The sequence below is a fragment of the Phacochoerus africanus genome, chromosome 9 (genome assembly GCF_016906955.1).
Source record: "Phacochoerus africanus isolate WHEZ1 chromosome 9, ROS_Pafr_v1, whole genome shotgun sequence".
Classification (NCBI taxonomy): domain Eukaryota; kingdom Metazoa; phylum Chordata; class Mammalia; order Artiodactyla; family Suidae; genus Phacochoerus; species Phacochoerus africanus.
Window position 1 is genome coordinate 77,220,517 of NC_062552.1, and position 17,206 is coordinate 77,237,722.

Here is a 17,206-nt window from a genome sequence, read left to right on the forward strand (position 1 = left end):
GCCTTGCAGGTGACAGCTGGGGTGGCAGGGCTCTGTCAGGGGAGGTGCAGGCCAACCCCATCACACCCCATCTGATGGGCCTCCCTGTTGGATTTGGCCCCACCTTGAAGTAGGCCAGGGCACAGCTGAATGTAACTCTGGGCACAAAATACAGTCTCCAGCCACTCCTTGCAGGATAAGGTGAGGTAAGAAAGTGGGGACTTGGAGTTCCTGTGGTGGTGCAGTGGTTAACGAATCCGACTAGGAAACATGAGGTTGCGGGTTCGATCCCTGGCCTTGCTCAGCGGGTTAACGATCCGGCGTTGCAGTGAGCTGTGGTTGTAGGTCGCAGTTGCGACTCGGATCCCACGTTGCTGTGGCTCTGGTGTAGGTCGGTGGCTACAACTCCGATTGGACCCCTAGTTTGGGAACCTTCATATGCCGCGGAGAGCGGCCCTAAAAAAGACCAAAAAAAAAAAAAGAAAGAAAGTGGGGACTTGATCCCAACCTTGTCTCTGAGTTACTAATTAGTGCTTCCCTGCTCCTCTCCGGTCCTGGTTTTTGTTGTTGTTTTTGTTGTCGTCAGCAAAGGGATAAGTTGGACCAGATTAGCTTTGGGGGTCTTTTGCCTCCTAATCATGGAGTACTCTAAGACTAAGTTCGTTCCGAGCCTCCCTAGAACTGTTAACAAAACTGTTACAGAGGCGGAAGGAACCTATCCACCCATCCCTTCGGTGGGGGCTTTGAGAACAGAGAGTCAAAGTGAGCGAGTACAGTAGAAAAATTCTTTATTGAAAAGGGAAGAGTGGCCCCCTTGCTAGTGCCTCCCGGGCTCTGGCCAAAGGGGAGTAGCCACCGCTCAGCTCTTCACGCTGGCACCTGAAGGCAAAAGTTTGTGCACACCTACCTTTAATAACCTTAAAGGGGAAGTGCCATGGTGTAACGGTAAATTCCAGAATCAATTCCGAAGAACAGGGCTTCCAGGCCCTTGCCTTTAAGAACTTCTTAAAGGCAAAGTGGACAAGTGCAGCAGATTAGAGCCAGGGCGCTTTAGGAAAGTCTCAAAAGACGCGGCTCTGTGTCTTTACCTTTAAGAATCTCTTAAAAGTTGAGGCGTATTCGCGCAGAGTACAAAGGTGGAAAACTGTATAGGAGTCTACAAAGCACTTTTCTAGTTCTTGCTTTTAGCATCTCTTTACAGGAAAGGTGGTCAAGCGCGAATTAATAAAAAACAGAATACCTGGCAGAACTACTTTCTTCCCCGCCCTCCTGAACCCGCCCCGCCCATCGGCTGCGGCACGCCCCCCGCGGGTCCGCGTCGTCCTTGCCTTCCTGGAGCCCTGGGGCCCGAAGGTAATGCGAGAGCGCGGGGAGCGGTTGGGGCGACGCCCGCTGGCGTCTAGGGGCTAGGGGGGTGAGGTGGGTCCCGCCTCCCGGGGTCGTACCAGGGCGTCCGGGGAATTTTTGGTTTCCTAGACGGTCTTCACAAAGGAAGCCGGAGGGGGCGGGGCGGGGCGAGGGGGGCGAGCTGAGAGCTCCGTGACCATGGCGACCGCGGTGACCATGGCGACCGCGGCTCAGAGCACGGAGAGGTCGTGACACGACCTGGAGCGCTGCTTGAAGAACTTGGCGTTGCGCGGCACCAAGTTGGCAAGGAAGCGCTTGGCCTTCTTGGTGAGGCTCTCGCGGCGCGCGGGCGGCGCGGGGCCCTCGGGGCCGCCCCACTCGGGCCTTGGGCCTCCGGTGCGGTTCCGGCCCCGCCGCAGCCGGATCTGGCGCACTGCACCCTCGAAGAGCTCCTGCGTGTTGTGGTGCAACGCGGCCGACGTCTCGATGTGCTTGCAGCTCAGTGTCCCTGCCAGATGGCGGCCCTCTGTAGGAAGGGACCTGTTCAGGCGCCTGCCCGCCAGGCTGCACAGGGTCCCGGGCTGGGCGAGGGTGAGGCTGGGTTGGGGGTCCTGGGCGTGCAGTGGAAAGGGATTGGGACAAGTGCATCTCTTCCAACTGAGAGAACAAGTCAGGGATCAAGTGGAGGGTGGTGGTGGTGGTGTGGAGGGGGAGGGAGAGAGGGGCCTAGAGAAGAAGGGAGGGCAAGTGAAGAGAAGGGAGTCTCAAGGCCCTAGGTGAGGGCATTGAGAGTCTGCCCTTAGCCTGGGGCTAACTGCAGTTTTGTGCACCCACGTGGGTCAAAGGACCTTACAGAGAAGAGGTGACCTAGAAGGGAGAGGATCCCCCCTGAGATTGCAAATATAGATGAGGTTCAGGGTACCCACCCTCCAGTGACACCTCCCGGGATCGCGCCAGGTCACTCTTGTTTCCAACGAGGATGACAGGCAGGTCGTGGTGGGGCCTCCCAGCCCTGAGCCGTAGTAGGGTCTCTGGAACTTTGGAGAAGCTTCGTCGGTCGGTGACTGAGAAGACGATGAGAAAGGCATCCCCCGTCTGAAGGCAGTGGTCCTGTAGCCACCCCCCAGCATCCCCCTACAGATGGGCAGAGATTTGTGGAATGTCAGGGCTGGAGGTATAGGAGCACTTGTCCAGCACCTACACCTTGAGGATGAGGAACTAGGATGTGAGGGAGAAGCCGCCTGCCTAGGACAGCAGAGTTAGCTAATGGCAGACTCTCCATACTCAGAGTGCATTTCGTGGAGGAGGGAGAAGTTTGTAATGTGAGCCCCACATGGGCGAATGGGGGACATAGGATCCTAGACTAGGGTAGCCCATCCTACTTTCTTATGCTTAAGCTCTTAAAAAATGAATGCTATTCAAGTATATATAATCTGGCCTCTCATTTCTGCAGAGTAAGCATTTACGTCCAAAGAGTTACAAATCCTCACTTTATTTCCCCTTCCCTGACATTTCAGAGCCCTGAGCCCTTGTCCTGTCAGATCAGACTCTTTGAGGCTGAAAAATGTATGGAGGGGGATCCATTTCAGGGTGTTCAGCCTGACTTGCAGTTGCAGAGTTTGTCAAGTTCAGATCCTAACTTTCCTCTGGGTCAGAAGATCCTGGAACCAGACAAAGGCTCTCAGTGCTGCACACATTGGTATGGGCCTTTGGTCTCTGAGACAATACATAGGAAAGGTCAGGATCCACTACATGTTAAAATCAAGGCCTGCAGTCCCACCAGCTGTCAGTTCTCCCAGGGTTCATCACCTACTTGCAGCCACATCATAGTTCTCACCTGTTCCCAGATGTCATAAACAACTAGAGTCACTTCCTCCTTATCCACCATGATGCGTCTCTCATAGGTGTCCTCTGTTGAAAAATAAGGACAGGGAATAGAGTCCATTAGGAGGCTCCCCAACACCTGTCGAACCTGGTAACCAGGGATACCATAGATCCAGGACCAGGGACCCGCTCCAGAGGGGTTGCCACAGAAAACATTGAACAATTTTTATGGGTCCTGACCTCCAGAACTGCTCATGCCTTGAGCTCTCCTGTCCCTGACTAGGGCTCCAGAGGTGCCCTCAACCCTTGCAGGACTCCCCCAAATACCTGGATTCTCTGGCTCATGCGCACTGTCTCCCTGGAGACCACCGAAAGTGCCTGCTAGGGTGCTCTTGCCCACGCCACTCTCCCCCACCAGCATGACCTTGAAAATGCCATTGTCTTGGATGGGGGCTGCTTCCCCTGAGCCCAGGGAGTCAGAGGAGCCCGAGGATGAGGCTTGAGGTGGCCAGTCAAGTTCATCTACAGCCTGGGCCCGCCGCAGCTGGTGCTTGTAGGGGACAGGCATACTGCCTCTTCGTCTGGGGGCTCCCAGAGCAGGGGGTGCCCCGCCTCGGTCCAACCCTGCCAACAGTTTCTCTGGCTTCTTCAGCAGTGTGACATCTGCTTCTGGGGGGTACAAAGAGAAGGACACTATGAGTGGGATGGGCCTAGCCATCTGCAGAGGACTCAGTCCTGACTGCTCTGGCCTCAAATGTCCAGTTGAGGACCATGACCCAGAAGGAGCTGAGAATCTTGTTCCAACCTCTTCCACTGAACTCCCCCAGAAGCCTGACGTGGTGGGGCTCCAAGGAGCTGACCTGAAGGCTTGCCCAGCATGGTTCCAGCCACAACCTGTTCAAAACATGCCCCATGCAGGGGAGGCACCTGTGCGCAGGCTCGCACACCCACTCACACTTCATACTGACACACAGGCACACCCCCAGACTAGGCCTCTGGCCGGGGGCTGCTCCTCCTTCCACCAAAAGCCCTACCACCTCCTGCTTCCTGCGCGTGTAATCCCCATGCTGGAGACGGACCCAGGGGGTGAGAAGCTGACCCTGTTGCCCAGGTTCTGAGGGTGGGTACTGATGGAGTCAAAAACTTTGTGGGGAGCCTGTGCCCCGGGAAGGGCCTTTCTTTTTGCAATGTGTATCTTGGGTCTCCATGAGTGTGTGAAAGGAGCTGCCTCTTCCTGTGGCCCCGTAGGTAAGCATCCCTCTCCACCCCCCATGCATGGCCGTGTGTGAGAACCCATCTGCACCCCTGGCTGCCCCTATGGGTCTGAGAGAAAATATTACGTTCATGGGAGGGGTGAAGAAAGGAGGGAGAGAGGAGAGAAATAGCGAGAGAGAGCGGGAGCAGGGAGAGTGACAAGGCATGGGTCAGGGTAACTGGAGGAGGACGGACAGACACAACAAAGGGGGATGATAGAAAAAGGCTGGAAATAGCTCAGGATCAATACTTGGCTGACAGCCAGGGCCTCCAGGGGCTGGAGAAACCCCTACAACAGGTCCCCAGGGCAGCCCCCTGCCCGTGATTCCCCTTCCCTCCGGCCCGTCCCAGCCTCTTGGGAATGAGGCAGACCTAGAGGCTAAGCATCATTCCCCCCAGCGAAGCCCCCGGGTGCTAGGTGAGGGGACATTTAGGCAGCTACCCTCTGCCCCCCACCTCAGCCCAGCCCCAGTCCTAGCCTGGGCAGGAGGCATCTCTACTTCCTGAGTTGCTCTTCCCCTCTTGCTGTTGGGGTTCAAGCTCCTTTAATCCCTAGTTCTGACCTCCCCACTAAGGCTTCAGCTCCCACCCCCATGGTTTCAGCCAGAACGTGCCAGTTGAGTCCTCACCTGGTGTGGGCGTTTCTGGCGGGGAGGCCCGGTGCCTGCCGGAGGGGCAGAGTGCTGTGGTTTCTGTGTCTGTGTCCATGTCGGTGTCGAGATCCGTGTGCATCGTGTGCATTGACGGTGTGTGCAGCCTGGTGGCTGGCAGCACCCGCTCCCTCACTCAGTAGCACTGTCAGCTTTTCCCTTTAAATACCACCCCCAAGCCCTCCCCCTAGACACCTGGGGAAATAACCCCGCCCCCTGATGAAGTCACACATGCTAATGAGCATGATGTCAGCGGGATTCCCTCCTTTCCCGTCCCCCCCCCCTTCCTTTGTGTAGCTTCCCTCTGGGAGCACACCCACTGCAGAGTCTGGTTAAGATGTGAACAGCACAGAGTCAGAGGTGCAGAAGAGACAGGGGTTCAGAGAAGTGGAGAAGGGATCAGTGGATAAGGAGGATGGCAGGAGGCCAGGACCCAGGGCTCAGGAGGTCTTTCTCCAGGAGCCAGGGCTCTGTGTTATTTGTCTCGTATCCCAGCCCCCTGGCCCAGTGTCCAACCCAGAGTGAGTGCTCAGTGGCTAAATGGAGGCGCTAGAGGCAGAAACCAAAAGAAACAGGGGCAGGAGGACAGCCACCCTGCTACTAAGCTTCCCTGCCATCCTCTCTTTCCTGATACCAGCCCTTCTGGGCTAAGACCCACAAAATCACTGGTTTCCCAGCCCAGCCCCTAGGCAGATGGGGGCTTTAAGGAGACATGGCTGCTTTGGGCAGCTTCATTTTCTTTACTAGGTTCCAGTGGGTACAAATCACTGTAGTACATCCTACCATTTCCCTCTCCCTGCCAGGCCAACCTTGTGTTAATCAGAGCACGAAAAGGGGGGAGGGACAGCTAACCCTCTCGAAAAACTTCCCAGTCTCAAGTGGAGGTGGGGAGTTCCGGCTCCCCTCGGCAGGCACTCAAGAGCAGCCCCAGGCCCTCTGAGCCACACTGGGCAAGTAACGGCAAGTATACAACACCGGCCGGGCTCCTTTACTGCTCCTTTTCTGCCTGGTCCCCTTTGCTTCAGGCTTGCAGTCTTGTCTTCCTTCCTGATACCCACAAACACCCAAATGCACATTCCAACTTCCTGGCCCCCTTCTTACTCCATTTTTGCCAAGCGCTGTGCTAAGCACCTTCCTGCATTATCTTCTTTCATCCTCCTGATCCTGAGGCTCAGAGTGGTAGGTGATTGGCCTGTCCCCCAAATCAATCATGCAGCTGGAAAGTGGGGACACCAGGCTTCCCACCCATGCCAAAGACTGTTTTTCATCTCTACGCTATGCTGGTTTCCTTGTCTTAAATGTCCCCAGTGACTCCTATTATTGGGAACGATCTATATTGTGGTTGTCAGTGGACTTTTCCAATCAAAGAAGCAGGGAGTGATCTTGGGATAACAAGCAGAGTGACACTTCATTTATGTGGAGGTCAACGACAGGGCAACATCAGGGGGTCTAGAGGGAGCAGAAAGAACTCTTAGCTTCAATCCACATGCACTTCACCCATTGCACAGACTCTATCACAGCCTATTTATCCTGACTTTATGTATAATTTTGATGTGTCCATGTGTGTTCTTGTGCTCGAAGATTAGAAGCACATTTAGAGCAGCTAGTGACTTCTGATAGCTTCAGAGAAAGGGAAGCAACATCACAGAAAACTTTTAAAGCAGTCATAATCATTTTAAAAGTGGTCTTGGCAGAGTCTTCTTGCCTGCCCGCTTGCATCTCTCACAGGCATCTTAATTCTCTTTCTTGCCTGTCAAAAAATAAAATAAAAAGTGGTCTAAGGTCATTTGGCATTAAGGCAGATAAGCTTCCCTGACTCTTACAGCTTCTGAAAACACTGCTGCAGAGCCCTTTGGTTTCTATGAATCATCCTCAGCTGTCCTGAAAGATTTATATTACACTGCAGATGTGCTGAAGATGAGCGTAACGTTTTAAAATGATTTTCTTCCAAAATGAGATTTTAAAAAATTTCAAAGTGTAGGAGTTCCCATCGTGGCTCAGTGGTTAATGAATCCAACCAGGAATCATGAGGTTTTGGGTTCGATCCCTGGCCTCGCTCAGAGGGTTAAGGATCTGGCATTGCCATGAGCTGTGGTGTAGGTTGTAGATGAGGCTCAGATCTGGTGTTGCTGTGGCTGTGGCATAGGCCAGCAGCTGTAGCTCCAGTTAGATCCCTAGCCTGGGATCCTCCATATGCCATGGGTGCCACCCTAAAGAAAGCAAAAAAAAAAAAATTCAAATTGTAAAGGGATGAGCTTTATGTATCTGGAAAACTCATTTAGGTGGTAGAATTCATTTCCATGCTAATGACAAAAATGTCGGGGGCTACAGATCCCCTGGAGGAGTCTTTTTTTTTTTTTAGGGCCGCATCCGTGGCATGTGGAGGTTCCCAGGCTAGGGGTCCATTCGGAGCTGTAGCCGCCAGCCTATGCCACAGCCACAACAATGTGGGATCCGAGCTGTGCCTGCGATTTTCACCACAGCTCATGGCAACGCCAGATGCTTAACCCACTGATTGAGGCCAGGGATTGAACCCACATCCTCATGGATGCTAGTCAGGTTCATTAATCACTGAGCCACAATGGGAACTCCTAGAGGATTCTTGACCATGGCCTCTGCCTGCCATCAATCCAGCCTTAGGCCACAGAGGCAGCCTGGGTTTCAGCATACACCACCATCTCTCTTGTCCCACTGGTAAGAGGCTGTGCATTTGCCCAGTTCTAGGCTCCCTCAGGAATGGGCGGTCGTGTGGAATACTGGGACAAGCTGAGATTTGGAACTGAGCCAATCCCGGTTTAATGCTGCCTCTCAGTAGAGACTGGACCAGTCTTGTAATTCCTCTGAAGCTGCTCCCTGAGCCAGTGAACTGGGTGTGTTACCCGTGGCACAGCCTTGCTGTGAGGACTAGCTGCGTGTGATAAAAGGATCTGGTACTCAGCAGGTTGCCCAACCATTTGGTGCTCCCACAGCCTCAGGCAATGTGGCTGGCGGGTGGGGGGGGGATGTCCCTCTCCCTGCCCAGTGTGGCCTGGAGCTTGGTCAGGCCCAGATTCTGCTCCTTAAGGACTAAACTCTGGGATCTGCTCAGATTATGTCAGATTCTCAGCCTAATCCCAAATCATGACTGGGATCACCTCCCTCCTCCCTGCCAAGGGCCTTTGCATGAGTCCTACACCCCTGCTACTGGCCACCTTGGATAGTGGTGTCTATCCTCATAGGACCTGAAATTGCCTCATTTCTTGTTCCTTGGGCCATGGTGCAAATAAACTGGGGTGATTTATTTGGTCAAGATCAATCCCCTCTTCCTGCCACCTGGGGCTTCACTGTGCCCGACAAAAGTGGTGTATGGCTGCTTGTGCCTCCTAGAGTGCACACCCAGCACCTAGAGAAACTTCTTTCATGAATCTATATGCGCAGGCCTCTAATGACTTCCGCTCTCCAGCATTCCAAAGCATTCCACCTGAGGAGTGTTCTTTAACCTTATATCTTCATCTCCTTTCAGGTTTCAAATACCTCCTTCAAAGGAGGCAAAAGGTCTGGAGCAGGAGGAGGATGAGGTTGTCAGGCTAAAGGTTTTGAGGTGACTACAGCGGAAGAGAGGAGCATGGGAGAGGCAGAGATCAGTGGGTGGAGGGGGGGGGGTGGAAATCCGCACTCCCTGCCTCACTGTTTTCACTGGGCCTGACACTGGTGGGACCTGGGGATTTTTTTTTCCCGTCTTTTGAGGGTCGCACTTGACGGCACATGGAAATTCCCAGGCTAGGGGGTCAAACCCCCAGGGATTGTTTATGTGTGCTTTTTTTGGAGGGAGAACAGCAAGCAAGGATAAAGATCTCTGGAGAGGGTGTGAAGATAACTTGAGTCTTCCCCAGGCCAAGATGCCAGCATCCCAGGTCTGCAGCATTTGCTGTCTCTGCCACTCCCCTAGGCTGTGGCTTGCTGGGAGAGGAAACATTATGCAATTAGAGCTGGGTGTGAGGATGTTGACAGGGTGTAATCAACAGGGCCCTTCCACCAGACAGTGTGGGGACAGGCCAGGCCAGGCAGGAAGGTTAAGGGTGAGCCTAAGGGGGATCCTGTTTCTCTGGGGACTGGGTCAGCTGGGGAATGCCTCAGCTCCACTTCTGAGGGCTTCACACCCACCCCCACAGGTCCTTTCTAAAGCCTTTTTCTGATTGATTTTCCTTTTCAACTCTAGGACAGCTGTTACCTTGCTTACTGAAGGCTGAGTCCCAACAATTCTCACAAATTCCATCACCCTCTCCAGCTCTTCGGCTCTGGCCACAGCTTATGCTCCTGCCCCCATTTCTCAGGAAGTCTAGGGTCCTTCCTACAGCCCTAGCTAGTCCTGTCTGCTTAGTTTGCTTGTCCTTTCGACTCACCCTGACTAAAATTCAGTTCTATTCCAACTCCTGATAGCATTCTTGAGCATCTAGTTTGGGTCCTCTTCCAGGAAGACTTCTTGGATTTGGCCAACATGATGGTACCAGCTTCACACCCCGAAGATTTTTGGCTTTTCTTTGGATGTATCTTTGTCTGCTTTGAGGCATCCTGGCTAAGAACTTATCTGTCTTGCCTAGGAGAGACTGAAAATGCCTGGCGGTATGAAGGATGGAGGGTGGGAGTCATGGCTCCTCTCTTCCACCATGGACAGTCTGCTTCTGTGATAAGTGCTCTGGGAGTACTTCCCAGTCCAGGGCCGGCCTGACTTCCAGCCTGGCAATGACGAAAGAGGCTTGGTGCTCACCCCTGGTGTCAGTCATGATAGAGCTGGGCTTCGGGCGGTGAGTAGAGATGGAGTTAGTCTTAGGGTTCCTAGAAATTTCTTACCCTCTGAGTATAAAATCCAAGAGTGGGTGTTTGGAAGAGAAATAGGAAAAGGGCAGGAGGTGGAGAGCAGAGCAAGGGCCTTCCTAGTGAGGAGCAAAGCTGAGTGGGTGCGAGGCAGGACTCAGGCTCACGGCTCATTTACAAAAATCTTAAATTTCTGATTCCTTTATTTTCAACCTTGGCTTCCTGGGCAATGACCTAGCTATGGGACAAAAGCATTTGTTGTGCTCTTTTTATGAGCCAGGCCTTCTGGGAGGGATCCCTGTAGGCAAAACCTCAGGCCCTGCCCAAATCCTCCCCTTGGGAGCTGGAAGTCCCAGCCAATTGGCATTCTGGTGCTTAAGGCCACTTTTGGGTGGCGGTTTGGCAAGGATGGAGTGTCCAGGCCTATGACCCTTTAAGAACTTTACCTTTTAAAATCAGCCACCCAAATGGTGGTGGTGGTGGCCTGTGGTCTCTGGCCATGTGCAGAAGGGGCTCTGTGTGAGCCCTCTCCCTGCCTGAGGGACACCTAACTTTAACGCAGCTACCTGTCATCAATGGAAAGCCCATCATGTCCCCTCAGACTGAGGAACAAGGAGGGAAGTAGTAGAAGGGAAGCTGAGCTGCCCTCTAAAGGCTTGTTGTCACTCTGAATAGAGCAACAGGGGAGTCAGGTCACCTCAGGCAAGCAGTGGCTCATCCTCCGCTTCAACCACCCAGACCCCCGGCTCAGCCAGTGGCACCAAGAGCACATCATCCTCATCCTCTGGGGATAGGACTGTTGTGTGGGGTCCAGGTGGGTCCCGGGTTGGTCCTGGGGGCCGCAGGCTGGGCAGGAGGCGGCCTCGCAGGGCCTGTACTACTCCAGACAGCAGTGATGGCTCCAGGGATGCTGCGGGCAGTGGCCCCGGGGCCTCAGAGACAGTAGGAAAGGCTGCAGATGTGCTGGCAGGTGGCAGTGGGGCCTTGACAGGCAGCGGGGGTGCCTGTTCCCCATCCTGTCCGCCCACTGCCCCGCCCTCACCAGCCAGACCTGTGCTGCCATCTAAGGTCTCGGGGGGAGCAGCAGAAGGTGTGACCTGGGATCTGGTCTCAGGGGTCCGGGCCGGGGGGTTGGTTCGAGGAAGCAGGCCCCAGCGGCGGAGACGACGCACCAGGCGGCGCATAGAACGGCCCCGCTGGCGGCGGCGGGCACCCGTGGCCCCCCCTGGAGTCATGTCCTGGCGCAAGATCTGCAGCAGAGAGCGCAGGTTTCCCAGCACTGAGTTCTGTAAGGAGAGGAGGAGGACACCAGAGTCAGGGGGTGGGGACGGCTATGAGATTGAACAAGAAGGGCATGGAAGGCCCCAGCTGGGCGGGGAGAGGGAGGTGGGCCAGCTGGGGCAGGTCACTCACATCATTGGGGTTCTCTGTAGGGAAGTCCTCTACAGGTGGGATGGCGCCCTGGGCAATGAGCTGCCCATAGGAGGGAGGCGCCTGCTGCTGCACAATTTCAGCCTCCATCCGGGAGAGGGGGGCAAAGATGCTGGAAGGGATAAGGGCTACTTAGTCACAAGTGCTCCTGGCCAGAGCAGCCTGCCCAGCCAGGACGGGCCTTTTACCTCCACACCCAGGCCAGGACACCTGGAGCTATGGCATGGCTTTCCCAAGTCATCCAAGGTCCCCCTCCTTCCTTGAGAGGACTTTCAGGATCTAAGACAGGTCCCTCCCTGGGGGCAAGAGGAGCACCCTTGCCCCCAAGCTGGACGACCCCAGGAGCCAAGCCATAAGCTGGTCACTGGAACCTGCCCCCAGCATGGGCCCCTTCAGGTCTCCTGTAGCTGCACAGGCCCTTTCTCTCCCTCAGTCCCCACTCCGTTACTGCCAGCAGCACTCCCACTGACCTGTACTCCTGGGTGCGAATGGCATAGAGCTTGCAGGTGCAGCCCAGGGCAATGACCAGCAGCAAGCCACACACGAGGCTGCCAATGACGGCGGCAGTAATGACTTTGCGGGGCAGGGCATAGGAGCAGTCCCACTCGTCGCTGCCATCAGCACAGTCAGGCTGCCCATCGCACACCCATGTCTCATACACGCACTTCTCATCCCGGCATCGAAAGTTGCCAGGCTGGCAGTGCCGACAGCGTCTCTCGTCTGCTCCATCAGCACAGAAGGTCTGGTAGTTGCAGCGGTCAGCAGGCAGGTAGCAGGCTGTGGCACCAGGGGTGCCGGCAGCCCCACAGGGGTAGTGTCCAGGTGGGCAGCTGGGACAGTTCTCCTCGTCTGTGCCATCGGCACAGTCCCAGGAGCCATCGCAGCGCTGTGCCTCACTGTAGCAGCGCTCGCTGAGGCCCTCACTAGCCCCTAAGCCAGAGCCTAAGCCACATGGTCGGTCCCAAGGCAAGCAGTAGCCCCGCACGTGGTAGGTGGCATTGAAGCCCCGACCACTGCTCCAGGCGACTGTGTGGTAGTCCACGGTGGCCTGGCCAGACAGTGTCTCCACAGTGACAGCTTTGCCATTGCTGAAGTGGGTGAGGCTGCGCAGCAGCCGGAGGGTCTCGGGGGGGCCCCGTGCCATCATACACATGCACGGCATCTCCATAGCCCAGGTCCAGGGCTGTGAATCGCACTGCCAGGCGCCGGCCATCATGGGGGTCCAGCAGCCAGAGGCAGGACTGGGGGTGGGAGACTGAGGCCAGGTGTGAGTATCCAAGGGAAGAGAAGACCCCATAGAAGTCTTCCAGGGTGTGATTGCAGGGTGGGGTGGGGACAGGGACTGGGGTCAGTTCAGGGAAGGGATCTGAGCTGCAACCTGCCTCATCAGAGCCATCGCCACAGGCATCAAACCCATTGCAGCGCTGGGCTAAGGGCACACAGCGGTGGTTCAGGCACTGGAACTCTTCCTGCAGGCACATCAGCCAATCTGCAGAGGTACCATGGAGAGGGGCTGTGAAGCACTGGAGCTGGTAGGATTCCCCACCCCCTCCCTGGGGCTTGCACTGCCTGTTCCAGCAGCCCCCTGGACAGCCCTGTCCAGCTCACCTTGGCTGTAGGAGAGCAGGAAGCCCTGGCCCATGGGTGCTCTGGCCCCAGCATAGCTGTAGGTGATGGTGACGTTGCCTCCAGGCAGCTGCAGAGGGCTGGCAGGTGCCTCACATAGGGAGAGCTGTGGCTGGAAGGGGGAGCGCAGGATTAAGCGCTCTGAGCCACAGGCCAGGTGTAGTTTTTGGAACCTACAGGGGTGAAAGAGAGCAGGATGTAAGGTATTCTTGACCGCTAGTCTTCTTCCTCGATGTTGCCAGGCCCCTTCTAGCCCAAGAAGCACAAACACCCACTTATTCATAATCCAAATAGCCAGATTTAGAAAGTGAGTTAGCCAAATTCCTTTGTAATTAATGGTGATAGCCCTAACAGAGGCCTATGGCACCATGAGACCAGGAATGCATCCTACAGCCCCTTGGAAAAAGTGACTTGAGTTTTGCATGGAGTTAGAACAGATTCATTACTTCCCTGTTGTTGCAGCACTGTCACCCAAGTATGGTGCTGGCAGTAACCACACAGCTTGGTTAACAAGAACTCACCATCCCCTCGCAATGCCCATGGTGAGACCTGAGATCACCATGGTATTCTGATGCCTCTGTCCCACACTCTCCTCTGGATTGCCCCTCCCTTCACCGACCTCTTTCTGGGTGAATTCATGGCAAGTGAACTGTGTGAAGCCAAGAGCCAGGTACTTAACATGGGCCCTACCTCACGGCCCAAGGTCGGAGAAGCCCGGGGAGACCTGGACTGTTTAAAAAATCTGGGGAGGCTGAGGAAGGTTCTAAGCTGGTGAAGGAACGGCTTTGAATCCCAGGCAAGGATGTGCAGTGGGTTGAAGGACTCCTCAAAGCAGCCGTATTGGAGCCCAAGGACTGTTTATAGAGTGACTGTTGTCCTTCAGAGACAACAGGACCCAAGCTAGGTGTCCAGTCCAACCCAATTCACTGTCCAGCCCAGAACATGCCAGGCTTTTAGGGCAGATTAGGCCAAATTTAATTTCATTCTTCTCCCAGTTGACAGGGATGGAAATACCATGGAGAAGTGACCCCTGAAGGGTTTTCCTCGGTAGAGGAAGAAGGGTGAGGAAAGGAATAGGGTCTTGCCCCGCTTCTCACCTGATGGTTACAGTCTGCTCCTTGCTGCCCAGGATGAGCCAGGTGCAGTTGGCAGGGGAGATGCGGCTGTCCCGGCCCAGAGGCCTCTGTATGGTGCCCTGCACTTCCAAAAGCACTGCTGGGGGCTCCTCACAGGCTGGAGAGAGGAAGGTAAGGACATAGGTTGCGAGCCTCTTACCATGCCACTCCTCCCCAGGCTTCATGCTTCCAAGGGCCTGGGCTCTTCAGGAAGGAGCACAGAAACTCCCCCTTCCCAGCCACACACACTCTGGAGGCAGAGTCATCAGTGGGCCCCCTTCTCACCACACTCATCGTTTTTTCACCTTAGGTATCAATACCACAAACAAAATGAGGTCTGCTTTGTGCCAACCACTGGGCCAGGAGGAACGGGAAATACGATCTCTATCCTCAAGGAGATTACATTTTGGCGAGGCAAATCAAAGATGGATTTTGGGGGGGCAAATAGTACATAACTACCAAGTGAGGGCCCACGCTGGGTTTCAGTTTCTCTGTCTGTAAAACAGAGGATGGCTGATCTCCACTCGAAAACTATGGAAGGTACCAGAGGAAGTCAAGTAAGAGAGTCTTTCTCTAGGGTCCTCTCTCATTACCAAGCCCATGGGACCCCAGAGGCATCCTCTACTTACCAGGATTTGGGAAAAGGATCCGGTCTTGGTGGGCCAGAGCGCCTCCTAGAGGAAGAGCGAGAAAGGGCAAGAGTCACACTTCGGAGTTTTCTCCACCTGAGCTTCTCAAGGAGGAAAGGGAACCGTCGGCGGCTTCCGGGTAGTTTACGAGAAGGGTGGTGGAACAGGGGGAGGCAGCGGTGTGTGACCTCGAAGGAAGGTCCGCCAGTGCGGCTTGTAGGATGGGTACGGTGATCTAAGGAAGCCAGAGCGAGTATGAGGGCCGAAGGGAGCGACTGTAGATTTCCCGAGGGTTGGAGCAGGCAGCGACCAAGGCGACGGCAGGGGCCGCGGGGCACGGGAGGACAGGGTAGGGGTGAGAGGCCCCATAGGGGGAAGGGAGCTAGAGGACCTGGGCGCGGTGACAGCCCTGGGAGCGGGGTCCCGGGCGAGTAGTCTCGTTTCGATTTCTTACCCAGGAGGAGGAGAAGGATGGCCGGTAGCATCGTGAGCCGTCCCGAGGTGCAGGAAGAGTCCCGGAGCTTCGGTCGTCTACCCAGTGGGGAGGCGTCGCCACTCCGGGTATCCTGGCTCCTCAGTGCCGCCTCCCCGAGGGGGCTCCATGGCCCAGATTCCTCGACCGAGGCTCCGGACGCCAGGGCTGGGGGCTGGTGGGGGGCGGCGGCGGCCCGGGAACCGGGGCGGTGCCTCTCGCCAACTTTGGAGTTGTTCTCCCCGGCCGCCGCAGCGCTCTCTCCAGAGGCTGACCCCCGAAGCCCAGGGAATTGGCTCGAAGTCCAGCGCTGGAGCGCGCCCTCGTTTAGAGCCCGCCGGCAGGCCGCGAACGTCCGGGTCCAGGCCTGGCCGCCACCTGCCGAGGCTTGAGGCCACTTCCTCTTCGGGCCAAACTTTGCCGACTGTCAGCGCCCAGAGCCCGCCCGGACGCTGCCCAACTTCTCCAGCGCCTCCAGCCCCGGAACGTGGGTAGAGGAGCGGGGGAGGAGGAGACTGGCGACTCGGCCCAGCGCTCGAGCCCTCGCCCTGGCTGTACCCCAGCCAGCCCAGGGGTTGGAGGAACCCGGGTGGAGGAGGGGGAGGGTGACGAGCCTGGCCCCACCCCTGCCAATCAACGCTTGTCACGCCCACCTTCCCATCTTAACCCCTTTCAGGTCCTGCCGTGTCTTGTCCCTCGGGCTCTCAGGGCGCTCAGCCTCCACTTGTAACTCTGCTTTGTTTAGTACTTCCCGTGTAACACATGGGTTACAGGACACGTTTGTCAGAAGACAATTGCATATTCCATAATTGTTATGTCTTTCCTTTGGCCTCTTAAGCTCTCAGTACTTTTCTTGTCCCAGTGTCTGATATCCGGTAACACTTTTTGTCGTGAGCCTCTATTACAGCAATTACTACGCGGTGTTATAAATATTTGTTTACTCGTCTTTCCCGCCCCCGCCCCGCCCCTTCTGTGGAAACTGAAACTTCCTGTAGGTTGAGGCCTAGACTGTTTACCTTTGCACCCACAAGGCTTCTCTCCTGCTGAGACACAGTAACTCAATAAACGAATAATTGTACCTTGGCTATTTGCAGGCTATGTGACCTTGAGAAAATCATTTCACCTCTCTGTGCTTCTCAATTGTTAAATGGAGTTAATAATGGCACAATACTTCTTAAGGTTGTTGTCATCCTTTAGGGAGATGATGTAAGTTGAGCATCTAGGAAGTGCTTCATACCTGCTTACAATGATTATTATTAGTTACAGGAGTTATTTCTGATTTAGGTGGGCTTGGGGTTACCGATTCCCTGTGGCACTTATAGGTAATAATAGTAAACAACAATAATAGCAAATACTTTTTGAGCTTTTTTTCACATTTCAGGCATAAATCTAAGCACTTTTCAAATATTTGCTCTTTTACTTCTCTCCACCATCTTGTGAGGTAGTTATTATTGTTACTCATATGTTACAGATAAGGAAACTTAGGCACAGAGAAGTTTAGTATTGCCCAAGATCATGGATCTAGTAAATGTTGAAACAGAGAGAGCTAGAGAACCTGGGTGATCTGACTCTGGACAGAGTTCATTCAGAGCCTTACCACTCTCTCCTCTCTAAACACAGTTTTCTGTTCATGACATTTGTTGTTGCCATCAGTTTTGATGTGTTCAAAACTGGGATCTCAGCAGGGCCATAGATTTGGCCATAAAAAGGCTCTTCTTTCACTTGGCCCTCAGTCCCATGCCAAGGAAACTTGGTTCCTGGGTCTCTATGCTTCCTACTGCAGCCCTTGAGATTGACAAGAGGAGAAACAGAACCCTAAATATGGGAGGGGGATGTTGAATAAAGGAAGTAGGACAAAGAGGTTGGGGAAATTAAAAATATTTACGTCCCGAAAGCAATCATGGAGTTTTTAGTTGAGTGGTGGCAGTATCCTCTATGCTGCGTACTGGGACTTGGAGGATGCCTGGAACTCTTACGACTTCATTTTAGCTTCAAGGAGCTTACAGTCTAGTTGGAAAAAGAGGTTAGATACATAAATTTAAAAAGTCAGGCAGGAGTTCCTGTCATGGCTCAGTGGTTAACGAA

The 17,206-nt window shown here is 54.7% G+C and overlaps 2 protein-coding genes across 2 annotated transcripts; both read right to left on the reverse strand.

Moving 5' to 3' along the window:
• Window positions 1–750: 750 nt before the first annotated feature.
• REM2 (RRAD and GEM like GTPase 2) lies at window positions 751–7,066 on the reverse strand. Its single transcript, XM_047794873.1, has 5 exons — window positions 5,034–7,066; window positions 3,478–3,819; window positions 3,164–3,237; window positions 2,253–2,460; window positions 751–1,852 (listed from the first exon to the last, which is right to left on the reverse strand). The coding sequence occupies exons 1-5, from the start codon at window positions 5,143–5,145 to the stop codon at window positions 1,557–1,559; spliced, it is 1,032 nt and encodes a 343-aa protein (XP_047650829.1). The 5' UTR covers window positions 5,146–7,066; the 3' UTR covers window positions 751–1,556.
• Window positions 7,067–10,033: 2,967 nt separating this feature from the next.
• LRP10 (LDL receptor related protein 10) lies at window positions 10,034–15,241 on the reverse strand. Its single transcript, XM_047794871.1, is given in 8 exon segments — window positions 10,034–11,134; window positions 11,262–11,391; window positions 11,750–12,414; window positions 12,416–12,768; window positions 12,888–13,078; window positions 14,003–14,138; window positions 14,650–14,694; window positions 15,104–15,241. Coding segments are annotated over 8 exon segments (2,139 nt in total). The 5' UTR covers window positions 15,135–15,241; the 3' UTR covers window positions 10,034–10,546.
• Between the last annotated feature and the right edge of the window lie 1,965 nt (window positions 15,242–17,206).